Raw genomic sequence first — 11,216 nt, forward strand, 5'->3', positions numbered from 1 at the left:
CCAAAATGTCCTCTGCTTCCTCTGCCTTAAGTTGTCCCAGGCAGCAGCCAGTATAGATAACAGAGTGCCCACCCCAGGCTCTGTGGCTGAGCTGAGCTCCCAGCAGACCCTGCCTGACGTTAGCGGCACTGAAGCCAAACCTGAAGTAAAAGATGAAGAAGATGACAGCAACTCTGGGAAGAAGCAGACTGGTGTAAAAATGGAGGTATGCACATAGTTGTTGTTGCACAAGTTTCTGTCTGCTGTAGATAAGACTGGAAGTCTTTTGCTGTTTGAACCCCTGGTTACTACTCATTCTACTTGGAACACTTTCCTATAGTAAATGTATTAACTACTTAATGGTTTCCTGACTCAGCACCGTTGAATAGCTGGTTAACGATGGTTGTGTTCATGTAGCAGGATGATGAAACCAAACCCCCACTGGTGAAGAAAGAGGAGCCAGATGCAGCAGAGCCAAAGCAGGAACCAATGGAAACTGAGGAGAAGAAGCCGGAGATGAAGACAGAACCCAAAGAAGAGGAGGACAGTGGTGCCAACAGCACATCAAACACCTCCAACGCGCAGAACCGCAAAAAAAGTAAGAACACACATCTCATCCGTACATACTAAATGAGTAGCAATATATTGTGGCATGATATTTTGGGATGAAAAAATGTATCTAAATGTGGATCATAGTATCAGGTAAATATATTGTATTTGTTCATATACATATTCATTTCAGCACATATACATGTATCCTGTAATGGTATTTTTTTCTTGATGCATTCACCAGTGTACAGTTTGCAATCACAGTGCATTTGCACAGTTAACAGTTAAGTTGAATTCAAATCTTGTTCTTGTAGTATGCTGTTAGTGTATGGATTCTTATAACGCTATTATTGTCTGTGCAGTTTTCAAGCCAGAGGAACTGAGACAAGCCCTAATGCCGACACTTGAGGCCCTCTACAGGCAAGACCCAGAGTCACTGCCGTTCAGACAACCTGTAGACCCCATGCTACTGGGCATCCCTGTGAGTGTCCAAAATTATATACACAGATATAATTATTTCAGTGTTTCAGGACCAGCAGAAAATGCTGTTAATCACGATTAACTCGTTTCATGCAAATGTCTCTCCTGCTCTACAGGACTACTTTGACATTGTGAAGAATCCCATCGACTTATCCACTATCAAGCGTAAGCTGGATACGGGTCAGTACCAAGAGCCGTGGCAGTACGTGGACGATGTGTGGCTCATGTTCAACAATGCGTGGCTGTACAACCGTAAAACATCCCGTGTCTACAAGTACTGCACCAAGCTGGCAGAAGTATTCGAAGCAGAGATAGACCCCGTCATGCAGGGCCTGGGCTATTGCTGCGGGAGGAAGGTGAGACGATACAGGATCAGAACTGAACAGAAAAATGCTGAGGCACAGATCTGTTATTTATAAGCTTTTTACTATATTCATCTTGCCAGTTTGCATTATCTTTACCTGTATTTGGCTGTTGGCTTGAGTGCAACCTTATTGTCACAACGACATGGTTTGTTAATGTCTATATGGTGTTTCCACAGTTTGAGTTCTCACCCCAGACGCTGTGTTGCTACGGCAAACAGTTGTGTACCATCTCCAGGGATGGCACCTACTACAGCTACCAGAACAGGTAAAAGTGCATGCTGACTCTGCTAAAGGGTAGAGATGGGTAAAAATGTGAGGGAGGGGTAGTAAAGAGAAGGCTTGCAGCTGCATCTTCAAAGATAAAACATGGCTGGCGATATCACACACACCTGTCCACAAAGCTGGGACTTTATCCACATGATCTTTCCTTTACAGGGGTGTCACAGACACCACTGAGAGTTGTATGTTGTGGCCAAGCAGAATGTGCATGATTGGGTTTGGTGTTGTCCTCACAACTCTGTTATGCCCAAGAACCAGCACCAAAGCTCCCCCTGCTGTGCAGAAAGTGCTACTGCACCTCAATATCATTCCAATGCAACACCATTCAATTATTGCAGATACATGCTACTAAATGCTGTGAGGTTTACCAACTTAGCATTCAAAACTTCCAACAAAAAGTCTGTGTTTATGAGAATGTAATGCTGTCCTCATATTATCTAAGAAGCTCTAAGCAAGGTTTAACCACTAGCCCAAATCTTGATCTCAAAAACCTAAATATTAGAGCTAAAAATACCCTTCACTTACAATAATACAACTAATTTAGTCAGTTTCCCTAAAAGACCTGCACATTTGTATTAGCACCCATCCTGTCTCCTGGCATGACCATATCATTCTAATGCATGTTGCTGACGTTATCCATGAATGTCGTTTTGTTTTGTTGTTTTCGTACTCCAGCATGCAGTCAGTTGGTGTTGCCAAACATTTGTTTGTAGCTGACATTCATTTACAGTCATTAACATAGCATTTTAGCATGTTTACCCCATTTCTGTTCCACTTTGAATGAGAGTGGCTGGATCATGACCATTACCTCTGACTAACATGTACCTCTGCCTGTGTGTGTGTGTATGTGTGTATGTGTGTGTTTGTTTGTGTCCTTCCGTCTATCCACTGCCCATGCTCCGTCCTCGGTTGTTGCCGCGTGCTCCGTTCACTCTACATTCTACCACCTGTACGCCGGTTTGCCTGTGCTGCTACTGTGTGTGCTGGCTGCAGTTCACCCAAATATGGCCTTATTGCCGACAGGTATCACTTCTGTGAGAAGTGCTTCAACGAGATCCAGGGCAACAGTGTGACCCTGGGGGACGACCCGGCACAGCCACAGACGTAAGTTACCAGGCCTGGGTGGCTGAATGCTACCTGGTGATCATCTTGCGAGATTATCAGGCTGTTGTGTCTCTGGACTTATTCTGTGGAAAGGAATTTCAATCACAGGAGCCAACATGAACTTGGTTGTCTCTTTATGTCTTTTTCATGCAGCATGATATTAAAAGATCAGTTTGAAAAGAAGAAAAATGATATGTTGGACCCTGAACCGTGAGTACTGTCTGGCCAGTAGCTTCAGTTCAACTTTTATTGTTGTGATGTTTCTTCACTGGTTTTTGTAAGGAAAGCACAGAAAAAGCAAATATTTTTCCTTGGCAGGTTTGTTGAATGTAAAGACTGTGGACGAAAGATGCATCAGATCTGCGCCCTGCACTATGAAGTCATTTGGCCATCAGGGTGAGTCTTGCTATGGCTGTTGGACAACGGACCAGTCAGTTAAGCATATACAGTCCATGATTCACTTAAATAGAAGTCTTACTATCAGGAATCTCTATTTGCTGGAGTTAATTTATGGTGACACTAAAGAACATTTTGATCTTTCATCCTCTAGCTTTATCTGTGACAACTGTCTGAAGAAGTCTGGCAAAACAAGAAAGGAAAACAAGTTTTCAGCCAAACGTAAGTGACATGTAATAGTAAAACAACAGTTACATTTCATTTTGTTTTCCTTTGTTTAATCATGGAAAAGTTTTGATGTTTAGAAATTAATCTTATATGTGTTTGTGTTTGTGCTTGTAAAGGGTTGCAGTCTACAAGGTTGGGGACGTACATTGAGGACAGAGTGAATAAGTACTTGAAAAGGCAGAACCACCCAGAGGCTGGTGAGGTGTTTGTGCGAGTGGTGGCCAGCTCAGACAAAACTGTGGAGATTAAGCCTGGCATGAAGTCTAGGTAAGGTTCTCACCCACTGATGAAGTGTGTCTCCCCTGATTTGCAAAAACATTTGTTAAATTTTCATTGAATAAAATCGTAGTTTTCATCGTGTGCCTGCTCTCTCACTGCAAACCCAGCTGGAACCTACGCCTCACACAACTTCTCTCATTGAAAAAAACAAACCATAAGAGAAGTTTACAATTAATTAAGCACAGTTTGGAAACTGCTCATTGATTACTGTGTATGTGATGTGTCATGAATTTTATTTGTGCTTTTGTCTACAAAAGCATCATTCACTTAAGTGAATGAAGATGTTTGAGCTTGAATTAGTGACAGAAGGAATTGAAAAGCATCAGTAGAACTCTGCACATCACAAGCAATCTTTTCACTTAAAATTGGCATTTTTTTTGGATATCTTTTTTTCTTAATTTGATAAAGACTGTGGTGGTGACTGAAAAGGGGAGAGAGAAGGGATGATATTGAACAAAGGTCCCCAGATGGACTTGAACCAGAGACACAATTTTATAATCAACATCTTACTTTGGAAACGTTGCTGGCCCCGTTTTAGGTTGAAAACTATGGGGTTGCATTTTTAGTGTGGACGGGCAAAAACGGAGACCATTGGAAACAATGACGTAGACACCCATGGTCCCTGATTGGTTCTATCAGCCTCGACTACCAGTGGTGAAAGCAACATGGATAACGAAATACAAGCGTTACTCACCTTGTTGTATCTGCTTGCAGCTGTTGTGCAGTTGAATTCTGAATTTTAACGCTACAACTGTCTTTGCTGTTCCTCGTTCATAGTATTTTCTGCTGCAACTACCTAACTGCAGAGTAGACGACCTGCTTCCTGTTTCCACCGGCTTGCGCATTCCCAGTGGATGTGAATGATCATCTGATAAGCGTTTTCAGGCGTGATAGTATGGATGGAGATTATTTATTTGATGCGGAGCTTAAATGGTCGTCTGGATGGAGATTTGTTTGTTTTTGTTTTAAAATGCCGTTTTAAAGTGAAAATGTAGTAGTGTGTACGTAGCCTAAGAGAAATACACAGAAAATATACCTTGTGCTGTAATTGACATCAATTTTGGAAGAACAGGCTGAGCAAGAAAACCACAAGAGTCCATATGAAGTATAAATTTAAATCTCCATTTGAAAGTGTTCCTACTATGCATGAAAGAACTGACTGTGGAACTGATTCAGAAGCCCACTTGAGTCTAGGACCCATAATGAAAATGAGTGGACTACTGACATAAAAAAAAAAAAAATGCAATTTACGGTTTAATTCTCTGCAGAAATGCTCTGTTTGTAACTTTACTTGTGCTTCTCTTTTACCACAGGTTTGTAGAGTCAGGCGAAATGGTGGAGAGCTTCCCTTACAGAACCAAAGCACTTTTTGCATTTGAGGAAATAGACGGGGTGGACGTTTGTTTCTTTGGCATGCACGTCCAGGAGTACGGGTCAGAGTGCCCCTTTCCAAATACCAGGTAAAGCTACAGTAGAAAATAACACTAATATATCTGTTTCCTCTCAGTTTAGTTTGTATTTTTGAGTGCATTTGTCTTTAATCAAATTCTCCATATTTGTTTTGCAGACGGGTTTACATATCATACCTTGACAGTATTCACTTCTTCAGACCACGTTTGCTAAGGACTGCAGTGTACCATGAGATCTTAATAGGCTACCTGGAGTATGTGAAGAAGCTGGGGTGGGTGAAGAGTAACTTTACTCTGTGTAGTATTTTACATTTTTTTTCCAGTTAATACAACTGTATTAAATAATGTATTGTTCCTGCAAGTGCTAAGTGGCTGATACCTTGTGTCCTGATCAGGTATGTGATGGGTCACATCTGGGCCTGCCCACCCAGTGAGGGAGATGACTACATTTTCCACTGCCACCCTCCCGACCAGAAGATCCCTAAGCCCAAGAGGCTTCAAGAGTGGTACAGAAAGATGCTGGACAAGGCTTTTGCTGAGAGGATCATACACGACTACAAGGTCAGAAAGATCACACAATAATGACATCTTGTGACTACAATGGGACATTAAGTCTTTCAAGATCTTGTCATAATTAACAATTTTGCCACCAGTTGTTACTGTACAGTGAGTAAATCTGGTTGTCTGATTAGACGCAGTCAGATGTTAAGGCATATTGCCGTATGGATTATATTTATTTCTAAAATAAAAAGCAATGATTTCTCATACTCTAAGGTATCAAAATATCAAATAAATTTGTTATAATATTATGTTTGTGGTGTAGCCTTGATAATTATTGTTAAATATTAATTTGTTTTAACTTTGTATTAACTTAAGTATCCCTATTTACTGTATATTTATATAATCAAATTGCAACCAGACTCTTCATATGGAGAGATGGTGGTTAGCAGATGCACGTCTGACGTTTGGCATCATCTGTTTATTACAAATATTTTGTAAATGCATTTTGTACAAAATGAGATCAACAGGAATTTAAACTTTTTACCATGTTTAAAATTCAGAAAAAGAAAAACCTTCAGTTATTGAGTGTGATTATTAACCCCACATTAAATCTGTCCATATTACCCACAGTTTTGAAATCCAAAAATGCAACTGAACTGTTCTTTTTTTCCCTTCTAATGAGGCAAGCGTATATTTTTTTATAAGCCACTGTGTCTAGCATTAGAGGGGCTCCCCCTTCTGTTTGGTATAAGTTATTATAAAAATTTGGTAACAAAAACTACTATACTACATTGTAGACAATGTATTAATATAGATAGATAGACAAATATTTAAAGTCAACATCCTAACATCCTCGTTAGAAACTTTATAACTATATCACTTGACAAGAGTTTTGTGTGTCTGTGTTCAGGACATTTTCAAGCAGGCAACAGAAGACAGGCTGACCAGTGCCTACGAGTTGCCGTACTTTGAGGGTGACTTTTGGCCTAATGTACTGGAGGAGAGCATCAAGGAGCTGGAGCAAGAGGAGGAGGAGAGGAAGAAGGAGGAGAACACGGCCTCCTCTGAGACAACAGAGGTGAGTTGGATGGTGAGATGGATAGGTGTCCTGAGCGTTTAGAAATAGGATTTACAAAAAGGAACGCTCATGTCATGCCAAAATCAACAGCCTGATGTTTAAGCATCTGTCTCACCCCAGATTTTATCATCCTCAAGTTCTCATTATATAAAAGCTTTCAGTGGCCACTCAGGCATTGTATAACCACTCAGCTTAATTGCATAACCTCATCTTGCCTGTTGTGCAATATTTGCTTGTCTGAACGTTCATGTTTCTCTATTTCAAGGGAGCCCACACTGACAGCAAGAATGCCAAAAAGAAGAATAACAAGAAAACCAACAAAAACAAGAGCAGCGTCAGCCGAGCCAATAAGAAAAAGCCTGGGATGCCGAATGTAGCCAATGATCTGTCCCAGAAGCTCTACGCCACGATGGAAAAGCATAAGGAGGTGGGAAATCCTACTAAATGTGTGTTTTTTTTTTTTTTGCAATCTCTTCGACATTTAAAAAAAAAGTGAACCCCGTGCAACACTGCAGCAATTGAGTTTTTAAATTTTGTACAATTGTGCCAAATAGATTCTTTTTCTTATTGCACATGGCTTACAGCATTATTATTGGCACATTCTAGGCTTATGAGTACACAAACGCACAACAGGACCAGTTCTCTTTAGAGAGAAGTGGAGATGCTTAAATCCCATGTAAGGAACTGTCTCCTACATGGGATGGATTTTGAGCTGTAATCTTTTCCTGTCCTTACAACTAACTAACTGTCTCCCCTCCTTTCTGCTGCCAGGTATTTTTTGTTATCCACCTCCATGCCGGGCCAGTCATTAACACTCTGCCACCCATAATGGACCCCGACCCTCTGTTGACCTGTGACCTAATGGATGGCCGTGATGCCTTTCTGACTTTGGCCAGGGACAAGCACTGGGAGTTCAGTTCTCTGAGAAGGTGCAAATGGAGCACGATGTGCATGCTGGTGGAGCTGCATAACCAGGGCCAGGACCGCTTTGTGTACACTTGCAATGAGTGCAAACACCATGTGGAGACTCGCTGGCACTGCACCGTCTGTGAGGTAGGAAATAGTGGCACTGTACTAAAACGTTTTGCAATCTACTCTTTCAGTTTTGAATTCATTTTAAATCTTGACATAATCTTAATTTGGTCTTCTTTACTTTCAGGACTACGACCTATGCATTAACTGCTACAACACTAAGGGCCATGAGCACCAGATGGTGAAGTGGGGCCTGGGTATAGACGACGACAGCAACAGTCAGGGTGGAGAGGCCTCGAAGAGCCCCCAGGAGAGCCGACGTCTCAGCATCCAGCGCTGCATCCAGTCCCTGGTCCACGCCTGTCAATGCCGCAATGCCAACTGCTCTCTGCCTTCATGCCAGAAGATGAAGAGGGTGGTTCAACACACCAAGGGCTGCAAGCGCAAGACCAATGGTGGCTGCCCTGTCTGCAAGCAGCTTATCGCTTTATGTTGTTATCATGCCAAGCACTGTCAGGAGAACAAGTGTCCTGTTCCGTTCTGTCTCAACATCAAGCACAAACTCCGTCAGCAGCAGCTGCAGCACAGGCTCCAGCAGGCTCAAATGATGCGACGCAGAATGGCCACCATGGCTGGAAGGGGTATGCCCCTGCCATCCCCACCTACCTCAGCAGCCCCTGACACCCCTAACTCTGTACAGCAGCCTAATACTCCCCAGACCCCCCAGCCCATGCCCAACCAGCCCCAACAACAGCAGCCACCAAATCCTGCCAATATTGCACCAGGCTTCCCCAACAATGGCCGCAACAGCCAGCCCCCAACCCCGGTCCCACAGGGCAAACCAGGGCCTCAGTCATCCCCTCTCCATCAGCAGCAGTCACCTCTGCCTAACATGCCACACCAACAGCAGCCTCAGCCTCAGCCACCGCAACAACAGCAGCAGCAGCAGCAGCAACAACAGCAACAGCAGCAGCAGCAGCAGCAGCAACAACAACAACCACTGCTGGCAGCCCTGAAGGTGGCCAGACAGATAGAAATGGCAGCCAAGGCAAAGCAACAGCAGCAGCAGCAGAATTATGCCATGAATGGGATGCCCATGAACCACCCACGAATGATGGGCCCCATGCAGGGCCAGATGCAGATGATGCAGGGGCCACGAGGTCCCCAGGTGATGCAGGCTATGCAGCAGGGCCAGTGGGGTCCTGGAATGCAGAATCCCATGCAGAATCCCCAGGCACATCAGCCACAGGTCCCTCCTCAACAAGGCCCAATGGCCCCTCAGCAGGCTCAGGGAACCCCCATGCCCCAGCAGGGCCAGCTCATGCAGAGGCCCATGCTGCCTCAGCAACAGGGTCTCCAAATGCAGGGGGTCATGCCTCCCCAGGGGCCCTCACAGCAGGGCATGACACCACAGCAGCAAAACATGCCCCGTGGGATGCCTGGTAACATTGCTCCGAGTGCCCTGCAGGACTTACTGCGCACCCTCAAATCTCCCAGCTCCCCCCAGCAGCAACAGCAGGTCCTCAACATTCTCAAGTCCAATCCCCACCTCATGGCTGCCTTCATTAAACAGAGGACAGCGAAGTACCAGGCCAACCAGCCACAGCAACAGCAGCAGGGCCAGCAGCAGAACCCTCAGGCCATGCTGGGGTCCCAGGCAGGAATACAGGCCATGGCAGCCATGGCAAACCAGGTGCAGAGACCAGGGATGGCGCCTCAGCAGCAGCCTCCTCAGCAGGCAGGGCCCCAGGGCATGGCACCCATGGGGCCTCAAGGCCAGATGATGAATGCTGCTCAAAATGGCAATCCCCAGCTGTACCGTAGACAGCAGCTGCTCAGGATGCAGCAGATGCAGCAGGCGCAGCAGCAGCAGCAGCAACAACAACAGGGAGGCATGCCTCAGGGCCACGGTCAGTTCCCCCAGCAGCAGCCGGGGCCAGCGAGCTACTCCCAGCTTCGTATGCAGCAGCAAATGGCTATGCAAGGAGGTGGGGGGCCCATGGGCCAGCTCCCTCCCACATCCCAAATGGGCCAACCTGGAATGGGCATGGATGGGCCCCAGAACCTCCTCCAGCAGCGCATGCTTCAGCAGCAACAGCAACAGCAGATGTTGAAGCAGCAGATGGGCTCCCCAGCACAGGCTAACTCGATGAGTCCACAACCCCACATGCTCCAAGGCCAAGCCCAGGGAGGAGCTCACTTACCTGGCCAGACAATGGCAAATACCCTAGGAAACCAAGTACGCTCCCCAGCCCCAGTGCAGTCGCCCCGTCCTCCTTCACAGCAGCCCCCGCATTCCAGTCCCTCCCCACGGATACAGCCCCAGCCCTCACCCCAGCACGGCGCCCTCCACTCCAGCTCTCCTCACCCCAGCCTTGGAGGCCCCATGTCTGGCTCCATGGAGCAGGGACACATGGGAACACCAGAGCAGAGTGCCATGCTCCCACAACTTAACACACCAAACCGAGGGGGGTTAAGTAATGACATGGGTATGACAGGTGATACGACTGGAGACACGCTAGAGAAATTTGTTGAAGGATTGTAGCATTTCATGACAGAAGAAAGGCCTTGTTCTGTTTTCAGCTGAGAAATTTTTGTACTTGCTGGTGTAAAAAGCTAAAAGAAAAACAAACAAATGAGTCATATGAGGCCTACAGACTGTGAACTTTCCTTAAACCAAGGGACTGCTTTTTCTTCCAACACAGAGTGATTTAATAATTGCTGTTGAAAAGAAGACAACAAAGACACAAAGAATATATTTTTGGTTCAGACCAGCAATGCAAGAATTTGCCCTGGTCTTTGTGTTGTTTTAATTTGTTTTTCATTTGTTATGCTCTGGTATTGACTTTTTTAACAAAACTTCTCAAAACAAAAAATATTTCACTTTATTATTCTTTTTTTTTTATTTTGTACCTTTGCAAATTAATATCGTATTTGTGTTGAGAAGACTGTAAAATTATTTGTCTGGGAATTTTTTGCCAGGTTTCACCTCTTGCTCAGTTTCTCTGTTCCTGGCTAATTTATTCTAATATGCCATTTTTCAAAAGGACTGCCTTTGGGAAAGCCTTAATTTCTTTCCTGTTTGCAGAGTCTATGGGAGATTAACGTATTTGTATAGATCTAGGAACTATTGCACACACCCAAACACAACATGCAGGTGTAAGACAAACCTGCAGTGAAGCTTGTTAATGTTCACAGGTGCCAGAATGTTCTTTTTACTGGCCTGGGCCCAGTATTTGTCTTGCAGATGTTTCAAAAATTGCTTTCTCTCCTTCAGTCTAAAGAAATTCTCATTAAGTACTGAAACTCTTTTGCCTGTGGTGGGAAATTAACTTGTTTGACTGCTGATTTGTATTCAGAGAGTTTTGCGCATCATTTTCTCTCTTGCATTAAACTTGAATTGATGATGAACTGTTCTCTAATGTAAATCATGCAGCTAGACAGTACTGTAAATATGCAGAAAAATAAGAATGAAATCACTGTACAAAATGGTTCAAATGGCTCATTTCGTACTTATATACCATATTGTTAAATAAACCTGTGTGCCACAGACTCTGCTTCTAATCTTTCTGTTTGGAGAAAACTTTGTTGGGATCA

The 11,216-nt window shown here is 44.3% G+C and overlaps 1 protein-coding gene across 6 annotated transcripts in view; it reads left to right on the forward strand.

The window, feature by feature from the left end:
• The window catches only part of crebbpb (CREB binding protein b), a 32,860-nt gene extending 21,689 nt beyond the window's left edge, over positions 1-11,171 (forward strand). For 2 of the 6 annotated variants that reach the window (XM_056401321.1, XM_056401322.1), the window contains exons 15-31: positions 32-205; positions 397-577; positions 891-1,009; positions 1,125-1,364; positions 1,550-1,638; positions 2,646-2,756; positions 2,910-2,966; positions 3,075-3,152; positions 3,307-3,374; positions 3,497-3,647; positions 4,973-5,119; positions 5,227-5,340; positions 5,464-5,629; positions 6,480-6,647; positions 6,913-7,074; positions 7,419-7,700; positions 7,807-11,171. In XM_056401321.1, the coding sequence (XP_056257296.1) occupies positions 32-205; positions 397-577; positions 891-1,009; positions 1,125-1,364; positions 1,550-1,638; positions 2,646-2,756; positions 2,910-2,966; positions 3,075-3,152; positions 3,307-3,374; positions 3,497-3,647; positions 4,973-5,119; positions 5,227-5,340; positions 5,464-5,629; positions 6,480-6,647; positions 6,913-7,074; positions 7,419-7,700; positions 7,807-10,164 (4,665 nt within the window). In that variant the 3' untranslated portion in view covers positions 10,165-11,171. The remainder of the gene's footprint in view (positions 1-31; positions 206-396; positions 578-890; positions 1,010-1,124; positions 1,365-1,549; positions 1,639-2,645; positions 2,757-2,909; positions 2,967-3,074; positions 3,153-3,306; positions 3,375-3,496; positions 3,648-4,972; positions 5,120-5,226; positions 5,341-5,463; positions 5,630-6,479; positions 6,648-6,912; positions 7,075-7,418; positions 7,701-7,806) is intronic. The other 4 variants (XM_056401324.1, XM_056401325.1, XM_056401323.1 and 1 more) reach the window with 3 other exon arrangements.
• The last annotated feature ends 45 nt before the right edge of the window (positions 11,172-11,216 follow it).

Source organism: Seriola aureovittata, chromosome 17 (assembly GCF_021018895.1).
Source record: "Seriola aureovittata isolate HTS-2021-v1 ecotype China chromosome 17, ASM2101889v1, whole genome shotgun sequence".
In the NCBI taxonomy this organism is placed as follows: Eukaryota; Metazoa; Chordata; class Actinopteri; order Carangiformes; family Carangidae; genus Seriola; species Seriola aureovittata.